Genomic DNA, 25,512 nt, shown 5'->3' with positions numbered 1-25,512 from the left:
GGGCTGTCCACTCCTCAATACCTCGCTCTTTACGCTAAAGTTTCTTATTGTTTTAAAAAATATAGTTGTGTTACAGATTCAAACTTTAGCGTAAAGAGCGAGGTTCATATACGGAATAATTTATGTTCGTTTTAAGTTTTAATGTCACTCTTTACTTTCAGTTAAAAAACTTTTTTTATTTAATTTCTGGACGTTTTTGAATTAATGCAGCTTTGATTTTGGCTTACCGTATATGAATAATTAAAACAAATTTGCATATTAATTTTGCTTTTTTGGCTAAATGGTTTTCTCGAAATTTTGTTCTGACGTAACTTACGAATTCACTTACGTAACGAACTTCTATATTCGTATGTTTTATTACATATATTAGGGAGTTTGCCCCCTAGTCAATACCTTGCTCTTTACTCTAAAGTTCAAATTTTGTTTGAATCACAAACACCGGTTAATTAGAATATATAGCTCTTTTGAAAGTACAAAAAAAAAACTTTAGCAAAAAGGGCAAGGTATTGACTAGGGGGTGAACCCCCTCATATACGTAATAATTTCTGTTTTTTTTAAGTTTTAACATGTCTCCTTACTTTCAGTTGAACAAACAAGTTTTTGTATTTAATTTCTGATCTTTTTTAAATAATACTGGGAAATCCGGCACCCCCTTCATAGAAATATCCCTCCCCCCAAGGAAATATCCTCCATGAAAGGATCCTCCCCCGTCACCCCTTCCATCTTAAAAAACCCCTCCTGAAATGTTTTTATACTTCCCATTAACCGATACTATATGTAAACAATGGGCAAAGTTCTTAACTTCCAGCCCTTCCCCCGGGAACTGTGGGGGATTAAGTCATCCACAAACACATATTTATTAGATTTTCGACTATGCTCAACAAAATTGCTATCTAAAAATTTTGATTGGGAGACTCTGGGAAAAAAATGAGCATGGGAGGGGGCCAAGTTGCCCTCCAATGTTTTTGGTCACTTGAAAAGGGTACTAGAACTTTTAATTTCCGTTCAAATGAGCCCTCGTACGATATTCTAGGACTACTTTATCAATACGATCACCCCTGGAGAGAAAAAAAAAAACGTGATCTTTCTTCTGACAAAAAATACAAAATTCCACATTTTTTCAGATACGAGCTTGAAACATCCGCAGTAGGTTTTTCTGATTTGCTGAATCTGATGGTGTGATTTTCATTAAAGTTCTATGACCTTTTGAGGGTGTTCCTCCCTTTTTTCGAAAATAAGGGAAATTTTCTCAGGCACTTAACTTTTGATGTGTATAACTAAACTTAATGAAACTTACATATTTGAAATCAGCATAAAAATGTGATTCTATTGATGTATCTATGGGTATCAAAATTCCGATTTTTAGAGTTTCGGTTACTATTGAGCCTTGTCACTCCTTACTTACAGTTCGTTACCACGAACTGTTTGATTGACACAATAATATTCTACCTGTCTTCCCTCTTTAATTGATATAACACTACTTAAAATGTTTAGTTAGTTGGAAACTCTGAATTCAGCAATAGTCTCTTCAAATAACAGTTGGCAGGACATTTTGGAAGCATATATCTCAAAAGGGGACAACTGAGTTTCTAATTTACAAGACATGTGATATGGTCACTGTAGAAAAAAGTAGGTGTGTGATAGAACGATACTCAGCCAGAATAAGGTACCAGTTTGAGACATTTCACAATACTAATATACTGCTAGAAGATATCTAAGGGTAATAAAAAGTCTGAGAGTTGGTAAAATATATAGTAAGGGCGAGAGGTCTATATCTATCAATAGTTTTCTTAACTGATCGTCGATAGAAAATTTTAGAAGTATCTATTCCAAAAACGAAGGAATGAGTCTTCGATATACCGAAACTGTGAAAGGGCCACCGTACAAAGAAAAAGGCATATGATAGAATAATTTCCAGCCAAGATAGGGAAACGATTTGAGATATTTCACAATCATAATTTTTTGTTGGAGGACATAGTAAGGATAGAAAGGGTATTATAGTTGGCAAAATATATAGTAAAGGTAAAAAGCCCAAATCTATCAGCATCCTCTTCAACCAACAGTTTGAATTTTCGAAGGATCGATTCCAGATAGGGAGGAATGAGTCTCAAAATGTACCAAAAGTGTGGAATAGCAACCGTCATAACAAGAAGGATTATGATAGAATAAGGTCCAGCCAGGATAGAACACCGAGTTGAGTTACTTAAAAAAATTCATTTTCCGTTGGCTGATTTAGTAAGGGTAGTGAAGGTCTGAGAGTCGCTCACCCTTACTACATATTTTACCAACTCTCAGACTTTTTTTTACCCTTACGATTTTTTTTTACCTTTTACCCTTACGGAGTGTTTGTTTCTGGGTGCGTCCTAAAACACAAAGGGATTATGGTGAAACTCCAAGAGGGTTGAGGGGGATGTTGAAGTAAGACAAAGCACTGCGACTGTTACTGCTACTGTTACTTCTACTTCTATGGTTACTACTACCCCTGCTACTGCTAATATTAGAACTAATACTACTACTGCTACTACTAGTAGTACTATTATTACTACTACTATTAATACTGCTACTATTGCTACTACTACTACTTTTGCTCCTACTACTACCACTACTACTACTACTACTGCTGCAACTACTACTAATACTACTACTACTACTACTACTACTACTACTACTACTACTACTATTACTACTATCACTAGTACTGCTATTACTATTACAACTTCTACTAATACTACTAATACTGCTACTACTATTACACTTACTACTACTACTACTACTACTGCTACTACTACTACTACTACTACTACTAGTACAACTAGTAGTAGTAGTAGTAATGCTACTATTACTACTATCATAACTACTATAATTACTACTACTACTAATACTACTACTACTACCGCTACTACTACTACTACTGCTACTACTACTACTGCTACTGCTACTACTACTACTACTACTACTACTATTGCTACTACTACCACTACTACTACTACTACTACTGCTACTACTACTACTACTACTACTACCAGTACTACTTCTAATACTAATAACACTAATTTCGAACAAAACCAAAAGAGCTTAGGTGCATCCTATTTGTCAAAAAGATTTACAGTATCTCAGGAATGGTGTCATTAAGTTAAAAATTTCAGGGATGATGAAAGCCACGTTGAACTAACAAAAAGTTTTCTATGTGAATCCAGGTCCTAATGTAGGAATATCTCCAGCATATCAGGAACAGATACGGGTATTAGGTTGGAACTGTCAGAAAATTTTAGGGGAATTTTTTACTAAATACGAACAAACACACCATGTGAATGCCTATTAACAAAATGGGGTATCAACAATATCTGGCAACTGTTGTGGAGGGTGAAGAGAGGTATGGCTTGTATATTTTTTTTACCCGGTAACTTTCTGAGGAAGAAGTATTCGCAGGAACTCGTATATAGAACATTAATTCCTTATTTATGTACTTCCTTTTTGAAAAAATACTCGTTTAAAAATTTTAAACGTTGTCGCTTTTATAAAGTTAATAAATCTAAAATCGCAGAGACTCTCACTAAAGAACATTACTATAAATTAAACTGTCAATATACATTTACTTAAATCTTTTCATTAATATGGTTATTATTATGATTTTATATACTATCCTTATAAACGAGCATTAACTGTATATTTATGTATTTATGTCTTTTACTAAAAAACGGCTCCATTTTTTTCGAAAAAATTGGCATATTGGGATATTATCGCCTAAAACAAACGATCTAGATAGGTCAGAAAATTGGGAAAATTAATTAAGAGCCTTAATTTTGGTTTTTGCAAATCAAGTCATGTACTATGTTAATGCATCATATAAGCATTTTATATGACATCGTACATGACATCATATAAGCATTCTCTTACATGATGTCATGCAAAGCATAATTAAGATTGTTGATTTTCAGTGAATCAGTTATTTACATAATATAATGTCGGTACGAAGGCCCAAAAAGCGAAAATTTGCAGTTGCAGTTACTATAAATGATGATTCTTTGGAAAAAAACCTGAACTATCAAACGTGATAAGATGTGAAAATCTACAACCTGGATCATCAATTGCGACAACACGAAAAGCTATAGCAAAGGCCATTGCTAAGTTGCAGATACTATAAATGATGATTCTTTGGAAAAATACCTGAACTATCAAATGTGAAAAGATGTGAAAATCTACAACCTGGACCATCAGCTAAAGCAAAGGCCATTGCTAAATTGTTTGAAGTAATAAAAATCCAAAAATGTGTCAGAAATGAAAATGATGAGAAAAGACACGGGCGGTGAGAAGATATGAGAAAACGACAATTAGAGTGTGTCCAAAATGAAAATGTAAAGCAAAGGCACACGTGGTTAGAAGAAAAGCAGTGGCTTGTCAAAAATTATATGAAGAGCAAAGACACACGTGGTTAGAGGACATGCAACATCGAGCATGTGAGCGAGTCAAAAATAAAAATGAAGAGCAAATTCACACGCGATTAGAAGAAAAACGGTGGCGTGTCAAAAAAAAAAGTGAAGAGCAAAGAGACATGCGGTACAAGACATCCAACACTGAGCTTGTGAACAAATCAAAAATGAAATTGAAGAGCAAAAATACACTTGCTTAGAAAACATACTAGACCGAACATGTGAGTGAGTCAATGAAAATCAACCTGAATGTGAAAATCAAACCGTGTCAAAATTTAAAATGACAGCGCTGATGATTGGGTTTAGGATTTTGACATAGATGAGGTCGTCAATGCTTAACATACCTTTGTTAATAATTTCCCACTTTTCTCCAAGCTTCTTTAAAATTGAAACAAGATGTTGAATAGGCAAAGCAACAGATATACTCACCTCAGCACAAATCCGGTAGAGGCTAATATAGCAGCGCCAAGGTCTGTCAGTTTCTTGGATACTCATTTAAGTTTGACATTTCACCAAATATATACCTAAATAGCATGCTTGGATATATTTAACTTAATTCTTTTCTTTTCTTTTATTTTACTTCTAACTTAAGACTGTTTTCTTTGCAAAAATTATAGAACTCTAATCTGACTGCTATGTCTACTGAGCAAATGAATTTGAGAGTTTTTTACAATTGGCAATTTCTTAAAAGCAATGAATGTCTCTTCTTAATGCACCTTTTTAACTCGGGGAAATCAATTTTACCCACCATTATTTGATTAAAGGTCATATCTATAAATTCAGCTGTCCGGTTGAAATGCCACTTAAACTTCACTGCTGGTGGGTAAGATTCAAGTAAGCAAGGTAGATAAACAGTTTCTCCCTTTGAAGCTGTGACGTCTACTCGTTGAGACTGTAAGCAAATTGGAGACCCTGTAAAAGTGAAACAGTTTATAGGCCGTCTTGATATTTCAAGATTAATATGAAAAATCTTAATTTTCAAAAACACACATTTAGGACTATAAATACCCAAACGTAGTAGAGAAGCAGACGGGACTTTAAATTGGACTCTCACCTAGTAACATATTACAATTTTGGTCATTATTTTTTTCTTAGCATTTCCGTTGTGCTTAGCAGATGGAGTGAAGCTCAAAATGATAGTTTTGATGAAACTATTATTCAAACATGGAAGCTCCTCCCCTGCATTCTAATCATCAAAATAAATCTAAAAAAAAGGTTTTGGAGCTAAATAAAACTCGTGGAGAATAAAAACCATTATTTGACATTATATTCTGGGTATTAGCTTTGTTGGGAAAAAGAACACCCTATGTTATAGTCATCAGGACACAAAAAAATATTATACCTCAATCAGCCTCTAGACAAGAAAAAGCTAAAGATTGCGGTTTCATAAGAAATCATGCAGATCCAGTTTCAAATCTCTTTGCTTGCTCTGACCTCTGTAAGAAAATGGCTACACTTAAGTAGTGATGTGACAATTAGTGGTACGAGGGTGGTAGGAAATTACTGTAGTAAAATAAGGTATGGGGGTGGTCGCAAATTACTGTAGTAATATAAGGAAGAGGGGTGGTAGGAAATTACTGTATCAATCTAAGGAAGAGGGCAAGTAGGAAACTACTGTATCAATCTAAGGAAGAGGGCAGATAGGACATCACTGTATCATAGGCAGCGCGCTAGTGCTGCCTAAGTAAAGAACGATGTGGGCACAATGTGTTTTTTTTTCTCCACCCGGGCCCTTCGTATCGAAGGAGTTGTCGTTAAAACTTCGAAAAGGGCTCATTAGATTGGAAATTGGAGTGGCTACTGCCCTTTTTAATAGTCGAAAGTGATTGGAGGGTAACTAGCCCCCCCCCACGCCCATCATTCCTCCAAACACATCCAGTCAAAATTTGGAGATAGCCATTTTGTTCAGCGTAGTTGATTTTCAGATAGAAAATATCTTTTTGAGGAGGACACTCCCCCACAACCCTTGGGGCAAGGGTTTTAAGCTATGCCCCGGGGGCATATAAGGTTTTTATAGAAGGCATTGTAGTAGAAAGTTCAAAACAGGCTCATTCGATTGGAAATTCAACTGGATAGTGCCCTTTTAAATAGTCGAAAGTATTTGGAGGGCAACTTGCCCCCCCCCCCCCGCCCATCAGTTCCCCAAACACATCCCATCAAAATTTTTAGATAGTCATTTTGTTCAGCGTAATTGATTTCCTGATAGAAAATATCTTTTTGAGGAGGACACTCCCCAACAACCCTTTGGGCAAGAGTTTTAAGTTATACCCTGGGGGCACATAAGGTTTTTATAGAAGGTATTGTCAGAGAAACTTCAAAAAAGGCTCATTCGATTGGAAATTCAAACGATCAAAAGTGATTTGAGAGCAAGTAGCCCCCCCCCCCCACGCAGATCACTCCCCCAAACACATCAAATCAAAATTTTGAGATAGCCATTTTGCTCAGCGTAGTTGATTTCCAGATAGAAAATATCTTTATGAGAAGGACACTCTCCCACAACCCTCGGGGCAAGGGTTTTAAGCTATGCCCTGGGGGCATATAAGGTTTTTATAGAAGGCATTGTAGTAAAAACTTCAAAAAAGGCTCAATCGATTGGAAATTCAAAGGGCTAGTGCCCTTTTTAATAGTTGAAAGTTATTGGAGGGCAACTATAAGCCCCCCCCCCCACGCCCATCAGTCCCCCAAACACATCCAATCAAAATTTTGAGATAGCCATTTTGCTCAGCGTAGTAGATCTCCGGATAGAAAATATATTTTTGAGGAGGAAACTCCCCCACAACCCTTTGGGCAAGGGTTTTAAGTTATACCCTGGGGGCATATGAGGTTTTTATAGAAGGCGTTGTCGAAGAAACTTCAAAAAGCCTCATTCGTTTGGAAATTCAAATGATCGAAAGGGATTTGAGGGCAACTAGCCCCCCCCCCCCCGCACCCATCATTCCCCCAAACACATCAAATCAAAATTTTGAGATAGCCATTTTGTTCAGCGTAGTTGATTTCTATATAGAAAATATGTTTTTGAGGAGGAAGCTCCCCTACAACCCTCGGGGCAAGGGTTTTAAGCTATGCCCTGGGGGCATATAAGGTTTTTATAGAATGCATTGTCGTAGAAACTTCAAGAAAGGCTCATTTGATTGGAAATTCAAAGGGCTAGTGCCCTTTTTAATATTCGAAAGTGATTGGAAGGCAACTAGCCCTCCCCCCTCCATGCCCATCATTCCCCCAAACACATCCAATCAAAATTTTGAGATAGCCATTTTGTTCAGCATGGTTGTTTTCCAGATAGAAAATATATTTTTGAGGAGGACACTCCTCCAGAACCCTCGGGGCAAGGGTTTTAAGTTATGACCTGGGGGCATATAAGATATTTATAGAAGGCGTTGTCTTAGAAACTTCAAAAAAGGCCCTTTTGATTGGAAATTCAAAGGGCGAGCGCCCTTTTCAATAGTTGAAAGTGATTGGACGGTAACTAACCACACTCTCACGCTTCCCTTTTCATAGGCAGCGCCCTAGTGCTGCCTATGTAAAGAACGATGTGGGCACAATGTGTTGTTTTTTGGGTTATTTTTTCTCCATACCCGGGCACTTCGTATCGAAGGAGTCGTCGTAGAAACTTCAAAAGGGGCTCACTCGATTGGAAATTGGAGTGGCTAGCGTCCTTTTTAATAGTCGAAAGTGACTGGAGGGCAACTAACCCCCCCACGCCCATCATTCCCCCAAACACATCCAATCCCAAAATTTTGAGATAGCCATTTTGTTCAGCATAGTTAATTTCCAGATAGAAGATATATTTTTGAGGAGAACACTCCCTCACAACCCTCAGGGCAAGGGTTTTAAGTTATGCCCTGGGGGCATATAAGGTTTTTATAGAAGGTGTTGTCGTAGAAACTTCAAAACAGGCTCATTCGATTGGAAATTCAAAGGGCTAGTACCCTTTTTAATAGTCGAAAGTGATTGGAGGGCAACTAGCCCCCCCTCCCACGCCCATCTTTCCCCCAAGTACATCCAATCAAAATTTTGAGATAGCCATTTTGTTCAGTGTAGTTGATTTCCAGATAGAAAATATACTTTTGAGGAAGACATTCCCCCACAACCCTCAGGGAAAGGGTTTTAAGTTATGCCCAGGGGGCATTTAATGTTTTTATAGAAGGCGTTGTCGTAGAAACTTCAAAAAATCTCATTCGGTTGGAAATTCAACGGGCTAGTGCCCATTTTTAATAGTCAAAAGCGATTGGAAGGCAACTAGCCCCTCCTCCCACGCCCATTATTCCCCCCATAAATATCCAATCAAAATTTTTATTTCCAGAATTTCCAGATAGAAAACATACTTTTGAGGAGGACACTCCCCCGCAACCCTCAGAGTAAGGGTTTTAAGTTATGCCCTGGGGGCATATAAGTTTTTATAGAAGGTGTTGTCGTAGAAACTTCAAAACAGGCTCATTCGATAGGAACTTCAAAGGGCTAGTTCCATTCTTAATAGTCGAAAGTGATTGGAGGGGAGCTAGCCCCTCTCCCACGCCCTTCATTCTTCCAAACACATCCAATTAAAATTTTGAGATGGCCATTTTGTTCAGTGTAGTTGATTTTTAGCTAGAAAATTCGTTTTTGAGGAGGGCACTCCCCAAAAACCCTTAGGGCAAGGGTTTTAAGTTATATCCTGGGGTATATAAGGTTTTTATAGAAGGTGTTGTCATTGAAACTTCAAAAGGGGCTCATTTGATTGGAAATGCAAAGGGATAGTGTTCTTTTTAATAGTTGAAAGTGATTGGAGGGCAACTAGCCCCCCCTCCACGTCCATCATTCACCCAAACACATCCAATCAAAATTTTGAGATATATGTTTTTGAGAAAATATGTTTATAGAAAATATGTTTTTGAGGAGGACACTCCCCCACAGCCGTCAGGGCAAGGGTTTTAAGTTATGCCCAGGGGGCATATAATGTTTTTATAGAAGGCGTTGTCGTAGAAACTTCAAAGAAAGCTCGTTCGAATGGAATTTCAACGGGCTAGTGCGCTTTTTAATAGTCGAAAGTGATTGGAGGGCAACTAGTCCCCCCCCCACGCCCATCATTCCCCCAAACACAGCCAATAAAAATTTTGAGACAGCCATTTTGTTCAGAGTAGTTGATTTACAGATAGAAAATATGTTTTTGAGGAAGAAACTCCGCCACAGCCCTCAGGGCAAGGGTTTTAAGTTATGCCCTGGGGGCATATTTGGTTTTTATAGAAGACATTGTCGTATAAACTTCAGAAAAGGAATCATTCTATTTGAAATTCAATAGGGGCTAGTGCCCTTTTTAATAGTCGAAAGTGATTAGTAATGTTTTTGCTTATCTTAGTGCCTATCTTTGACGGTTTGTGTGTCTGAATCTATATATTCGTATGTGTTTGCGTCTCTCTCACTTCCTTTGTTTGTGTGTCTGGGTGGGTGTTTGCTTATCTCAATGTCTGTCTTTGTTGGTTTGTATGTCTGATTCTATGTATTCTTATGCATTTTTTACTCTCTCACTCTCTTTACCAGTGTATCTTAGTGGGTGTTTGCCTCTCTCTCAGTGTCTGACGGTTTTTACGTCTGAATCGATACTCTGACTCTCATTGCTTGTGAATCTGGGTGGGTGTTTGCTTCTCTCAGTGTCTGTCTTTGTCGGTTCGTAGGTCTCAATCTATATATTTGCATGTGTTTTTATATCTCTCACTCTCTTTGACTATGTGTCCGGGCGGATGTTTGCTTCTGTCAGTGTTTGTCTTTGTCGATTTTTACTACTGAATCCATACTCTCACTCTCTTTGCTTGTGAATCTATGTGGGTGTTTGCTTCTCTTAGTGTTTGTCTTTGTCGGTTTTTACGTCTGAATCTATACTCTCACTCTCTTTGCCGTTGTGTCTGGGCGGATGTTTGCTTGTCCCAATGCCTGTCATTGTCGGTTTGTATCTCTTAATCTATGTATTTGTATGTGTTTTTGTCTCTCTCACTCTCTTTGCCCGTGTATCAGGGTGGGTGTTTACTTCTCCCGATGTTTGTCTTTGTCAATTTGTACGCCTGAATCTATACTCTAACTCTCTTTGCCTATGTGTCTGGGCAGATGTTTGCCTATCCCAGCGCCTGTCTTCGTTAGTTTTTACGTCTGAATCTATATGTTTTTATTTTTTTGTCTCTCTCTCTCTCTCTCTCTCTCTCTCTCTCTCTCTCTCTCTCTCTCTCTCTCTCTTTGCTTATGTGTCTGGGCCAGTGTTTGCTTGTCCCAGTGCCTGTCTTTGTTGGTTTTCACGTCTGAATCTATATGTTTGTACGTGTTTTTTTGTCTCTCTCTCTTTGCTTGTGTGTCTGGGCGGGTGTTTGCCTGTCCTACTGCCTGTCTGTGTTGGTTTTCATGTCTTAATCTATGTATTTGAATATATTTTGTCTCTCTCACTTCCATTGATTGTGTGTCTGGTTGGGTGTTTTCTTATCCCAGTGCCTGTCTTTGACGGTTTGTATGTCTGAATCTATATATTTGTATGTATTTTTGTCTCTCTCACTCCCTTTTGTGTGTGTCAGGGCGGGCGTTTGCTTGTTTCAGTGCCTGTCTTTGTCGGTTTTTATGTCTGAATGTATATATTTGTATGTGCTTTTATTTCTCTCACTCTCTTTGCCTATGTGTCTGGGCGGATGTTTGCTTCTCTCAGTACCTGTCATTGTCGGTTGGTATGTCTGAATATATGTATTTTTATGCATTTTTGACTCTCTCACTCTCTTTGCTTGTGTATCTGGGTTGGCTTTTGCCTCTTTCTCAGTGTCTGCCATTGTCAGTTCATATATCTGAATCCATGCTCTGACTCTCATTGCTTGCGAATCTGGGTGGATGTTTTCTTTTCTCACAGTCTTTCCTTGTTGTTTTGTATGTCATAATCTATGTATTTGTATGTGTTTTTTTTTGTCTCTCTAACTTCCATTCCTTGTGAATCTGTGTGTGTGTTTACTTCTCTCGGTGTCTGTCTTTGTCGGCTTGCATGTCTTAATCTTTGTATTTGTATGTGTTTTTTGTCTCTCTCACTTCCATTGCTTGTTTGTCTGGGTGGGTGTTTGCTTATCTCACTGCCTGTCTTTCTCGGTTTGTATGTCTGAATCTATAGAGTTGTATTTGTTTAAGTCTCTCTCACTCTCTTTGTCGGTGTCTGGGTGGGTGTTTGCTTATCTCAGTGCCTGTCTTTGTTGGTTTGTATGTCTTAATCTATATATTTGTATGTTTTTTTTTATCTATCTCACTCTCTCTACCTATGTGTCTGGGCAGATGTTTGCTTCTCCCCGTACCTGTCATTGTCGGTTTGTATGTCTGAATCTATGTGTTTTTATGCATTGTTGACTCTCACTCTCTTTGCCTATGTATCTGGATGGGTGTTTACCTCTCCCTCAGTTTCGGCCATTGTCGGTTTTACGCCTGAATCCATACTCTCACTCTCTTTGCCTATGTGGTTGGGCGGGTGTTTGCTTGTCCCAGTGCTTATCTTTGTTGGTTTGCATGTCTGAATCTATATAGTTGTATTTGTTTTAGTCTCTCTCTCAGTCTCTTTAACTTTGTGTCTGGTCGTATTTTTTCTTGTCCCAGTGCCTGTCATTGTCGGTTTGCATATCTTAATCTATGTAGTCCTATGTGTGTTGGTCTCTCTTAGTCTCTTTGCCTATGTGTCTGGGCGTGTGTTTGCTTCTCCCCATGCCTGTCCTTGTCGGTTTGTTTGTCTGAATCTATTTATATGGTTGTATTTTTGTCTCTCTCTCTTTAGCGTACACTAAAAATAATGGAAATATAACAAAGAAATAGATAACATATTTTATTAGATAACATATTTTTAATGAAATAATTCTATAACTTACAACGCCTATCCCAGGCCCTGAAGGATTGTGTCGAACCCGGAGTTTTCGTTATATTATCTTTGAATCATTTTAAAAAAATGGCCTTCTCAAAGATCTTATCGGATAGCTTTGAGGAAATTTGGACGTGTAGAGGGGGGGCTAGTTGCCTTATGATCTCTTTTGACTCTTAAAAAGTGAACGAGAACTTTCAATTTCCAATCTTATGAGCCCTCTAGGAAGTTTATACGAGCGTCCCTTCCATAAGAGCTATATATGCCCCCAGAGCGCTACTTACAACGCCTGCCTCCGGGCCCTGGGGGGTTGTATCAACCCCAAAGCTTTCATCATATGATCTTTGAACTATTTAAAAAAAAATTGGGTATCTCTTATAGGATTCGTTTGAGGAAAAAAGGCATGAAAGGGGGTAGGGGACTAGTTACTCTCTGATATCTTATGACTCTTTAAAAGTGAACTAGAACTTTCGATTTCCAATCAAATGAACCCTCTTTGAAGTTTATACGAGCATACATTCCATAAGATCTATATTTGCCCCAAGAGCATTACTTACAACGCCTGCCCCGGGCCCTGGGGGGTTGTGTTGACACAAGAGTTTTTCTTATCTGACCTTTGAACTATTTTTAACAAAATGGCCATACGTAAATGAGTTTTTGTTATATAAATTTTTGAACTACTTTAACAAAATGGCTACCTCAAATTTCTTATCAGATGTATTTTGGGAAAGAGGGCTTGAGGGGGAGGAGGCAGGCTAGCTGTCCTCTGATCTCTTAGAAAGGGCACTAGAACTTTCCATTTCCAATTGAATGAGCCCCCTTTAAAGTTTATATGACGACCCCTTCTATATGATGTGCTTCTGGAAAAAAAATTAATGGAGTGTGGGGGGAGGCTAGCTGCCCTTCGATAGATTTTGACTCTTAAAAAGTGAATTAGAACTTTCAGTTTCCAAGCAAATGAGCCTTCTATGAAGTTTATACGAGCATACCTTCCATAGCAACCATATATGCCCCCAGAGCATAACTTACAAAGCATACCCTCGGTTCCTGGGGGGCAGTGTCGACACCAGAGGTTTTGTTATCTGAACTTTGAACTATTTTTAATAAAATGCATTTAAGGCGTGGAAGGAGGGGGGGGGGCTAGTTGCCTTCCGATCTCTTTTGACTCTTAAAAAGTGAACAAGAACTTTCAATTTGCAATCAAATGAGCCCTCTTATAGTTTATACGAGCATCCCTTCCAAAAAAACTATATATACCCCCGGAGCATTATTTACAACGCCTGTCTCCGGGCCCTGGGGGGTTGCGTCAACACAGGGGTTTTTGTTATCTGACCTTTGAACTATTTTAAATGAAATAGTAATTTCAAAATGTTATCGGATGGGCTTGGGGAAAGAAGGGTGTATGGGGGGCTAGTTACCCTTGGATATCTTTTGACTCCTATAGAGTGAACTAGAACTTTCAATTTTCAATCAAATGAGCCTTCTCTGAAGTTTATATGAGCATCCCTTTCATAAGAACCATATACGCCCCCAGGACAACACTTACAGGGCCTTACCCCATGACCCTGGAGGTTGTGTTGATACCAAAGTTTTGTTATCTAATTCATGAGCAATTTTCTAAAAACTTGCCATCTCAAAATTTGTAGCGGATGGGTTTGGAGAAGAAAGGGCTTGGGGGGGGGTCTAGTTGACCTTAAATCTTTTGATCTTAAAAATGGAACTAGAACTTTCAATTTCTAATCAAATGAGCCCTCTATGAAGTTTGTATGAGCACCCCTTTCATAAGAACAATACATGCCTTTTGGGCATAACTTAGAATGCCTTCCCCTGGGCCCTGGGGGGTTGTATTTACACTGAAGTTTTTCTTATCCGACCTTTGAACTTTTTTTTTAACAAAATGTCGATCTCAAAATTTTCATCAGTTGGGGTTGGAAAAAGAAGGCATGGAGGGGGAGGGGCTAGTTGCCCTCCGATCTCTTTTCACTATTAAAAAAAGAGCTCGAACTTCTAATTTTCAATCAAATGAGCCCTCTCTGAAGTTTATACGAACATTCCTTCCATGTTCCATAAGAGCCATATATACCCCCAGGGCATAACTTAGAACCCTTGCCGTAAAGACTACGAGGAGAGTTACATGCTCAAAGATCTAATTTCAAGAACTTTCAACTGCATTGAACAAAATGGCTATCTACAAATTTTGATTGAATATGTTTGGGAGAAAGGTGGGCGTGAACGGGGTGTTAGTTGTCTTCAATAACTTTAGACTATAAAAAGGCCACAATCCATTTAAATTTCCAATCGAATGAGCCATTTTTCAAGTTTCTACGACAAGGCTCTATCAAAACCGTATACGTATCCAGGGCAGAACTTACAACCCTTGCCCTGAGGGTTCTGGGTGGAGTGTCCTCCTCAAAAACATAATTTTTATCTGGAAGATCAGCTAGGTAGAACAAAATGGCTATCTCAACTTTGATTGGATGTGTTTGTGGAAATGGTGGGTGTGGAAGGGGTGTTAGTTGCCTTCCAATCACTTTTGACCCTTAAAAAGGGGACTAGAACTCTCAATTTTCAATCGAATGATCCCCCTTCGAAGTTTATTCGACGACCCCTTCCATGCGAAGTGCCTCTGGAAAAAAATTAATGATAATAAATAATAAACATTGAAGTCGTATGGCTTTTACTATAGGCAATGCTATAGTGTTGCCTTTGATGAAGACGTATCACCGAACCTTTGGTTTCTTTAATATTGACATATCTGTTTCAGGGAGAAAGACTGAACCTTTTCTGAAGCTAAACAACCATCCCTCTCATAGAAACCTTAAATATCCCCTGCAAAAAACTTACAACCCTTGCCTGTAATCTCTGGGGCTTGTTTAAATCCCCGAAAGCCTTGTTATATGATATTTAGAGTATTTTGAATAGAATGGCTATATCAAAATTTTATAGTTATGCCCCCAGGGCATAACTTACAACCCCTACCCTGTGAACTGTGGGGGGGGGTGTCATCCTCAAATACCTAATTTCCAAAACTTTCAACTACGTTGAAAAAAATGGCTATCTCAAAATTTGGATTGGATATGTTTGGGGAAATGATGGGTGTGGAAGGGGTGTTAGTTGTCTTCCAAATACCTTTTCCCCTAAAAAGGGTGCTAGAACTTTTAAATTTCCAATCTAATGATCCCTCTCCGAAGTCTATGCGACGACCCCTTCCATGCGAAGTGCCTCTGGAAAAAAAAAATAATAAGAAATAATAAAACATTGGAGACGTATGGCTTTTACTATAGGCAACGCTATAGTGTTACCTCTGATGAAAGACGTATCGCCGAACCTTTTGTTTCTTTTATATTGACATATCTTTGTCAGGGAGAATGACTGAACCTATTCTGAACTTAAACAACCATCCCTTTCATAAAAACCTTAAATATCCCCTGCAATAAACTTACAACCCTTGCCTCTAATCTCTGGGACTTGTTTAAATCCCCAAAAGCCTTGTTATATGATATTTAGAGTATTTTGAATAGAATGGCTATATCAAAATTTTAAATCCAAAACTTTCAACTAGGTAGAACAAAATGGCTATCTAAAAATTTTGATTGGATGTGTTTGGGGAAATGGTGGGTGTGAGAGGGGGGTTAGTTGCCCCTGAATCACTTTTGACTATTCAAAAGTGCACTAGCCATTTCAATTTCCAATCGAGTGAGCCCTCTTTTAAGTTTCTACGACAACACTTTCTATAAGAACCTTATAAGACCCCAGGACATAACTTACAACCTTTTCCCCAACACATCTGAGGGCTGTGTGTGTGTGGGAGGGGGGTCATCCTCAAAGACCTAATTTCCAGAGCTTTCAACTACGTTGAAAAAAATTGCTACTTCAAAATTTTGATTGGATATGTTTGGGGAAATGGTGGGTGTGGAAGGGTGTTAGTTGCCTTCCAATCACTTTTGATCCTTAAAAAGTGCACTAGAACTCTCGATTTCCAATCGAATGATCCCCCTCTGAAGTTTATGCGACGAACTCTGCCATACGAAGTTCCTCTGGAAAAAAAAATCATAACAAATAATAAAACATTGGATTCGTATGGCCTTTACTATAGGTACCGCTATAGCGTTGCCTCTGATGAATGACGTATCGCCGAACCCTTTTGTTTCTTTTAATTGTTCAGTTAGCGGGTCAAAAACTTCTTTTTCTTCCTACGATTTATCGAGTCCATATTTTTGATTTTCAAAAGTATGGTAGGTATTCATGACCTTATCCATGCCAAAATCCAAGCACAATCATCATTGCTATCCTTTTAAATTTTTTTAGTTCGTTACACCTCGGCTTATTTTTCGTCATACCTTTGTTTTTTTAACAAAGGTATGGGGCACGCGGCTGGCTTCTATATATAGATTCCCACTGTTGCTTGTACTCCAAACGCAGACAATTTGAGCCTTTTCTTGATTCCATGACGTCCAAATGGACCTTAAATTAAGAGTGGTGCCCTTTTAAAATTAAATTTTTTTATTGGACCTTTAACTTTTGTCTCGGCTTGTCTTTTGTCATTATGAAAGATATATTGCCGAGTTTTTGTTTCTTTTAATTTTTCAGCTGGTGAGACAAAAAACTTCCTTTTTTTTCAACGATTTATCTAGTCCAGGTTTTGGATTTTACAAAGTATGGAATTCAATAATTTCCGCTTGTTTTGATTTTTATATGCCCCAGGACATAACTTACAACCCTTTCCTTGAGGGCTCTGGGGGGTTGTCAACCTCAAAGATTTAATTTCCAGAATTTTCAACTACGTTGAATAAAATGGCTATATCAAAATTTGATTGGATGTTTTTGGGGAAAACGCAGGCGTGAGAGGAGGGTTAGTTGCCCTTCAATCACTGGGATATTAAAAAGGGCACTAGCCCTTAAATTTCCAATCGAATTAGCCGTTTTTCAAGTCTCTACGACAAATCTTTCAATAAAAACCTTACATGCCCCCGGGGCATAACTTACAACCTCAGCCCTGAGGGCTCGTGGGGGAGGGTCATCCTCAAACACCTAATTTACAGAACTTTCAACTACGTTGAACAAAATGGCTACCTGAAAATTTTGATTGAATGTGTTTGGGGAATGTCGGGCGTAAGAGGGGGGTTAGTTACCCTCCAATCACTTTCGACTATTAAAAAGAGCACAAGCGCTGTCAGTTTTCAATTCAATGAGCCCCTATTGAAGTTTCTATGACAAAGCTATCTATAAAAACCTTATTCGCCCCCAGGGCATAACTTATAACCTTTGCCTTGGGCACTCTGGGGGGTTGTTATTCTCAAATACATAATTTCCAGAACTTTGCATCTATGTTGAACAAAATGACTATCTGAAAATTTTGATTGAATGTGTTTGGGGAAATGATGGGTGTGAGAGGGGTTTAGTTACCGTCCAATCAATTTCGACCATTAAAAGGGGCACTAGCTCTCTCAATTTGCAATCAAATGAGCCCCCTTTGAAGTTTATACGACAGCACTATCTATAAGAACCTTGTATGCCCCAAGGAGATAACTTACAACCTTTGCCCTTGGGCTCTGGGGGGTTTTTCATCCTCAAATACATAATTTACAGAACTTTTAACAACGTTGAATAAAATGGCTATCTTTAAACTTTGATTGAATGTATTTGGGGAAGTGGTGGGCTTTAGAGGGGGGTTAGTTGCTCTCCATTCACTTTCGACAATTAAAAAGGACACTAGCCCTTTCAATTTAAAAATCAAATCAGCCCTTTTTGAAGTTTCTGTGACAAAAATTTCTATAAAAACCTTATATACCCCCAGTCCATAGCTTACAACCCTTGCCCCGAGGGCTTTGAGGGGGTTATCATACTCAAATACCTAATTTTCAGAACTTTCAACTACGTTGAACAAAATGGATATCTGAAAATTTTGATTGGATGGCTTTGGGGAAAATTAGGGCGTGAGAGGGGGGTTAGTTGCCCTTCAATCACTTTTGACTATTAAAAAGGGCACTAGCCCTTTCAATTTCCAATCAAATGGGCCCTTTTTGAAGTTTCTAAGACAACACTTTCTATAAAAACCTTATATGCCCCCAGGGCATAAAATTACGACCCTTGCTTTGAAGGCTGTGGGGGGGTTTATCATCCCCAAAGACCTAATTTCCAGAACTTTCAACTACGTTAAATAAAATTAATATGTCAAAATTTTATTGGATGTATTTGGAGAAAAAGTGGCTGTGATTGGGGCGTTATTTGCCCTCAAATCACTTTTGACTATTTAAAAAGGGCACTAGCCCTTTCAATTTCCAATCGAGTTAGCCCTTTTTGAAGTTTCTACGACATCGCCATCTATAAGAACCTAATATGCCCCCAGAGCATAACTCACAACTCTTGCCATGAGGGCTCTTGGAGGTGGTGTGGCGTGGGGTGTCATCAATAAAGACCTAATTTTCAAAATTTTCAACTACGTTGAAAAAATGGATATATAAAAATTTTGATTGGAAATGTTTGGAGAAAAGGTGTGCGTGAGAGGGAGGTTAGTTGCCCTCCATACACTTTCGACTATTAAAAAGGGCAGTAGCACTTTTAATTTCCAATCGAATAAGCCCCGTTTTTCAAGTTTCTACGACAAAGCTTTCAATAAAAACATTATATACCCCCCCGGGCATAACTTATAACCCTTGTCCTGAGGGCTTTTGGGGGGAGTGTTATCCTCAAAGATATAATTTTCAGAACGTTCAACTGTGTTGAAAAAAATGGCTTTCTCAAGATTTTGATTGGATGTGTTTTGATAAATGGTGGGTGCGGATGGGGTGTTAGTTGCCTTCCAATCACTTTGGTCTATTAAAAAGGGCACTAACCATTTTAATTTTCAATCGAATGAGCCCTTTTTGAAGTTTCTACGACAACGCTTTCTATAAAAACCTTATATGCTCCCAGGGCGTGACTTACAATCCTAGCCCTGAGGGCTGTGGGAGGGTTTTCATCCTCAAAAACATAATTTCTAGAGCTTTCAACTACGTTGAACAAAATGGATATCTTAAAATTTTGATTGGATGTGTTTGGGTAAAAAGTGGACGTAAGCGGGGTTGGTTGTCCTCTAATCACTTTAGACTATTAAAAAGGGCGTTAACCTTTTGAATTTACAGTCGAATGAGTCCTTTTTTGAAGTTTCTACAACAAAGCTTTCTTCAAAAACCTTTTATGCCCCTAGGGCATAACTTAAAACCCTTTCCCTGAAGGCTGTGGGGGGAGTGTCTTTCTCAAAAACATAATTTCTATCTGGAAATCAGCTACGCTGAACAAAATGCCTATCTCAAAATTTTGATTCGATGTGTTTGGGGATTTGGTGGGCGTGAAAGAGGTGTTAGTTGCCTTCCAATCACTTTCAAATATTAAAACGGCACTAGTCATTCCCATTTCCAATCGAATGAGCCCTTTTCAAAGTTTCTACGACGAATCCTTCGATGCGAAGTGCCCTGGCCAAAACCAGAAAAAAATAATACATTATGCCAACTTCTCTCTGATGAGGGTTCTTGTCTTGAGCGGTGGAAGGACCACTTCTGCTCACTCCTGAACAACACTAGCCCGTCTATGCCTCCTACTGATAGTCCCAGCCTACGTGGCAGTCCAAGATCCGAAACGTATGCTCCTCCAGATAAGCCTTTCAGCCCATCAGAAATTGGAAATGCAGTAAAAAGGCTCAAGAACAATAAAGCTGCCGTTATCTGTGGCCTGAGTGCGCAGCTGCTAATATATGCAGGTCCTGTTATGCTCCTGTTTCTCCACACCCTGGACTCTACAATCTGGCAAACCGAGATAATTCCCGAAGATTGGCGAAAGGGTGTCATTATCCCTTTATGGAAGAGGAAAGGTTCTAGAAGCGACTGCTTGAACTACCGTGGAATAACCCTACTGTCTGTCCCGGGAAACTTTTCTCAATGGTCCTGCTAGATCGATGTCGAAATATCATTCGTAAAATCCGGCGACCGGAGCAAGCTGGTTTCATGTCGGACCGTTCAACCATCGAGCAGATTTTTACGATCCGACAAATCATAGAAAAAGCCACGGAGTTCCGACAAAAAGCTTTTTTTACCTTCGTCGACTTCCGTGCTGCGTTCGACTCAGTGGACCGAGAAGCTCTTTGGCGGATTCTAGAATCGACAGGCCTCCCTAAGAAATACTGCAGACTCTTCAAAGCTCTACACCATGTGACGGAGAGCTGTGTTCAATTGAACGGCTGCCGCAGCCCGTTCTTCCAAATCACGACAGGAGTGCGCCAAGGATGTGCAGTTACCCCAGAGCTCTTCAATGTCATCATAGACTACGTTATGACAAGGACTTCTTCACGTCTCAGCTTTGGACTCAAGTTTGGAGATCGTGTCATTACAGATGCTGATTTTGCCGATGACTTGGCCATTCTAGCGGACTCCATGGAGCAGTTGCTGGAAGCGCTTCGAATCCTAGAAGAGGCTGTAAAAGTAGGACTGCAGATAAACTGGACTAAAACGAAAATTATGGCCATAGACCCATCCTCCCCTGCTGCCAATCCTTCAGTTAGCCTGGATAGCACCACTAGCATCGAAGTTGTCCAAAGGTTCACCTACCTGGGCTCCATAATTATTTCAGATGGCTCGCTTCTTTCTGAACTACAAGCGAGAATATCCAAAGCGTCTTCTGCCATGGGCAGACTGAACCGTCACCTCTGGCGAAAACCGAACATCAGTCGCACAACGAAGCTGCGGATTTTCAACGCCCTCGTCGGCTCTGTGATGCTCTATGGAGCTGAGACGTGGCAAGCTACAGCCGTAACCCTCAAGGCAATTGATGTCTTTCAGTCGAAGAGCCTGAGGAGGATCGAAGGTCTACGATGGTTCGACTTTGTCAGCAATGAGAAGCTGCTGCAGCTCACCAAGCAGTCTCGGTTTTCGACCCAAGCAGCTGAGCGAACACTATGATGGTTCGGACACCTACTTCGAATGCTTCCACACATACCTGCGAAAACGATCCATGACTTCGACCCTGTCAAAGCCGGTTGCAAGCGACCTCGCGGCCGACCGAAGAAACGATGGTCTGACATCCTGTCCGAGTTCCTGGCGATGGCAAATATCAGGTTGAGCGATGTGCAAAGGCTTGCCATGGACCGAAGTAGATGGAGGAGGCAGACGTCACTCTCTACGCCGAGCAGCGCCCGGCAGGAGACATAAGTCAAGTAAGTCAAGTTATGCCAACATCGTTCTTTACTTAGTCAGAGCTATTTTACTGCCTATGATAGTTGGTGGGACAAAAACCTCCTTTTCTTCCAACAATTTATCCAGTCCATATTTTTAATTTTCAAAGGTATGGTAGGTATAGATGAACTTATCCATGTCAAAATCCAAAACACAATCATCTTCGCTATTATTTTCAATCTGTTTGTTTCGTTACACCTCGGTTTATCTTTCTTCATTCTGAAATACAAATTGCCAAACCTTTGCTTTTTTTCAACAACGGTATGGTAGGCATTGATGACCTTATCCATGTCAAAATCACAAACCAAATCATCATTGCTATCATTTTCAATTTTGGCATGTTTTTATTCTCGCTGTCAAGGTTGATATTCATGGACTCGCTGCTCTTCATTTTAATTTTCGACTCACTCACTTGTACCTTAGAGAAATAGCCAATAAGAAATGGTTAATCGTTATTGGTCCTTAGGTATTTTCCCGTATTAAATTATCACCAAAATCTAGGGTAAGGTTAAAGCTGTACCTTAAACACGTCTCTACCTTAATTGTGGTAGGGAAGGGGGTGGGCTGCAGGGTCAATCATAAACATCAAATATGTATATTAAACCTTTACGGTCAATTATAAGAATCGAATCTGATAAAATAGCCAATGAGAAATGGTTAATCATTATCGGTCCTTAGGTCATTTTTCCGTATTAAATTGTCACAAAATCTAGGGCAAGGTTAAATCTGTACCTTCCGGGGATTTGTCTTCAAGATTCGGGAAATTTGGGAAAAAAAAACAGAAATTTTGTTGCAAAAATATGGGTCCTTGGGAGCTAAAATTGGTTTTAGCTTCGTTCTCAGGCTCAAGTAGGGCTTGGATCCACGTAGTAAGTCAAACATTTTTGTCGTATGACTTCTAATCGCGTTTGTCTTTACCCTTCATTTTCATCGTTAACAGGATCTAATTGTCGTTTTGCATGTCTTCTAACCAACCGTGTCTCTGCTCTTCCTTTTCATTTTTGAGTACTTCATAGAATTTAGCGATGGTGTTTGCTTTAGCTGTCTGTATTGGTGTTGTCCGAATTGATGGTCCGAGTTCTCAAATTTCACATATTATCCCGTTTGATAGTTCAGGCGTTGGTTCGAAAGAATTATAATTTATAGTAACTGCAACACTACATTTTCGTTTTTTAGGCCTTTCAACAAACATTATGTTATATAAATAACTGTTGCGTTGGAAAGTCAACAATATTATTTATGCTATGCATCGCATCATATAACCTGATTAGTGTGAAACTCATATCTGCTAGTCCTTGGGACGAGGCCCTAAAATCTTTATATTACAATCACCTTTTAACTTTTATTCATAATTTGTATCAGTTTTTTAATATGAATTTTAACTTCTATTTGAAACTTTTTTTGGGGGTGAAAGCCTGTTTTAAATTCATAAGCCAAAAACAGGACAAATTTGCCCTTGTACATTGCAATTCTTGCCTATTTTTTTAAGATTCAAATCAACGAACAAATGGATGTTGCAAGGAAAAGCTTGAAATAATGAAACCCCTACATCTATCTTTAGTGAAAAAAAAAGAAAATAAAAAGAACAGAGGATTCAAAGCCAAGTATATTTTTCCAATTCCAAATAAAGATAACAAGAAAGCTTACAGCACTTTATTCTCTGACTTTTTTTTAAATGAGTTAGAAACTAATGAATAATCTTCCAATATATTTCCCCCATCATTCATAATTACACAGGCGTATTTACTTTGTAGGAGGTAAAAGTCATCGGCCACAAGGAGATAAAAGTTTTATTACTGGATGTGATTTATTATACTCTGTGAAGCTCAACTTTCCGTCACAATTCTTTTATATTTAACGTTGTAAGGTGTATTTTATGGTATTTGGGTGTTGTAGTCGTAGATGCCTTTATTCTCCCTTTACAGGGGAGATAACCTATGGCCCTAAGGTATTTAAACTTTGGTAGCGTGCCTTAGGCTATGCCAGAACTAATGAGGCGTACCGACTGGGTATGTTCGAGGGGCTAAAGGTAGATCGTAGAGAGGATGGCTATAATGCAATACTTTTATTCAATTAACAGATAATAATTCCAGATATAGATATTCTACTGGGTCTTGCTGTCCCAAGTAGACCACAAGTATCAGAAACTACAATAATATATAATAAGATACTTAGACACTTACAATGATAAGACAAGATTCCAAGGTATTTCTAAAAACAACGAACCAGAGGTCAGTCCAGCATAAAGTAAAGTAACGGTCTAAATCCACCCCTTCCCATAAAATGTATCTTTTATACATTTTATCAACCACACCTTCCTTTAACCAACCGACGCAAATAACTAGGAAGTGGTATTTCTCAATTTCCCGTTAGGCAGAAACTTGGCAGGATATATTCCTTATCTTAATAAAAAGTGGTATTTCTAAACTTCGTATTTGCGTCTAATATATTTTTACTAAATTAATAATTAACTAAATTAGAAAGGTTTACCACAATACAACACATTTAAAGAAAATGGTCCAAATTCTCAATATTTTACTTTTAAAACAACTTAATTTTGTTTACAGCTATTATCCTGTCATCTTTGGGTCACTATGTGCATATACCCTTAATGGGTTTCCTTAGGGTCATGTTTATGGTCCAATATAGGCCATGTTCTTTTTTTTCGAAGGATTTCAATTTGAAATTCATCCTTGTTTCTCTTTTTCTCTGTCTCTAGGACTGAAAAATACTCTTTTTACACTTCTTCATATGCATCTTCTGTTTTAACTTGACCCCAAGCGGCTTTAGCATTATATTAGTGGTTCTGCCTAAATTAGATTTCAAGTTATATTAGAAAAGTTTATGAATTATTCAAGTTTAAATTTAATTCCCATTAATAATTTAATTTATCTGTGTGATGTGGTTGATATACCGTTTATTTTCTTTTCGTTTTAGAAATGCCTTGGGTAAATTACACATAACATTTTTGATTTTTTTTAATTTTCACATATTTTTCTAGCACAGTATTTTCACATATTTCAATAACATAAGCCATTTCGGCTATGTAGCTATTTAGGCCTAAATTAAGTTCTGATTTTATCTCACTTCTGATGAACTTGTAGTAAAGTCTGTAATACTGCTATAGTTTCCAAAATATCAGTTGATCGAGTATAGTTTGGTTTCTGATGGTATGAGATGATAGTATCAGGATACATTTGAAGTGGCTTCAAAATTTGTTACTTTCCAAAAATCTGTCAAAATATGATTGAAAAAAAAATGGATCTGAAAGGATGTTACGAAAAATTTGATATCCAATAAAATAGCAAATATTGTATCTAAAGTAAATATACACATTAGTATACACATAAAGCATAATTTGTTACCTATATATAATAAAAAGAAACACTCAAAATTTGTATATATCACTGCATTCTTCTTCTTTTTTTTAACGAAAGTTAATTACTTTTAATTACTTTCTCCTCTTTTTAATTACTCCAAAAATAATATTCCGCTTAAATCAAAACATTATGTTTCTTGCTCGATTATTCTTTAAAACTTAATACTAAACAGATTATTTCACAATAAAAATTATTAATAAGTTGACTCGAGGTCAAACATTTATATATTGCATTAAATCACTAGTTAAAACTTAAAGAAAATAAAAATATAGTATATATATATATAAGTATTGTGTAATAACTTACACAAGTATTTTTTTTAATTCGCAAAACTAGATAGGATATTTAACTACTGGTTAAAACTTACAATATTTTTAAAAGTAAAACACGGTATAGACTAGCATTAGAATTAATTCCAATTAGTGTTTTATGAATTGCTTATGAAGTAGTAATGTAGAATACTTCTTGAATGATATAAAAATAAAAAACACAAATACTCAACATATTGATTCATTATATTTACAGGGATAGTTTAGGTTACATATATGTAAATTAACAGAAGTTATATTGATACATAACTTAATTGTTACAAACAAATAATAATCATGTAATTTAATAATTTATTTAATCACTGCAATATTCTTTATGTTTACAACTTT

At 38.0% G+C, this 25,512-nt stretch overlaps 1 protein-coding gene across 1 annotated transcript in view; it reads right to left on the bottom strand.

Annotated features, from left to right (window-relative positions):
* Nucleotides 1-5,097: 5,097 nt before the first annotated feature.
* Nucleotides 5,098-25,512, bottom strand: part of LOC148949200 (B-cell receptor CD22-like) — a 76,412-nt gene continuing 55,997 nt past the window's right edge. Inside the window, exon 5 of the mRNA XM_089092649.1 lies at nt 5,098-5,342. Coding sequence (XP_088948775.1) covers nt 5,098-5,342 — 245 coding nt within the window. The remainder of the gene's footprint in view (nt 5,343-25,512) is intronic.

Source organism: Artemia sp. Qi Xiang Cuo, chromosome 8 (genome assembly GCF_049724085.1).
Source record: "Artemia sp. Qi Xiang Cuo chromosome 8, ASM4972408v1, whole genome shotgun sequence".
Taxonomy (NCBI): Eukaryota; Metazoa; Arthropoda; class Branchiopoda; order Anostraca; family Artemiidae; genus Artemia; species Artemia sp. Qi Xiang Cuo.
The sequence above is the reverse complement of the archived record's forward strand: the minus strand, read 5'-3'. Positions and strand labels throughout refer to the sequence as shown.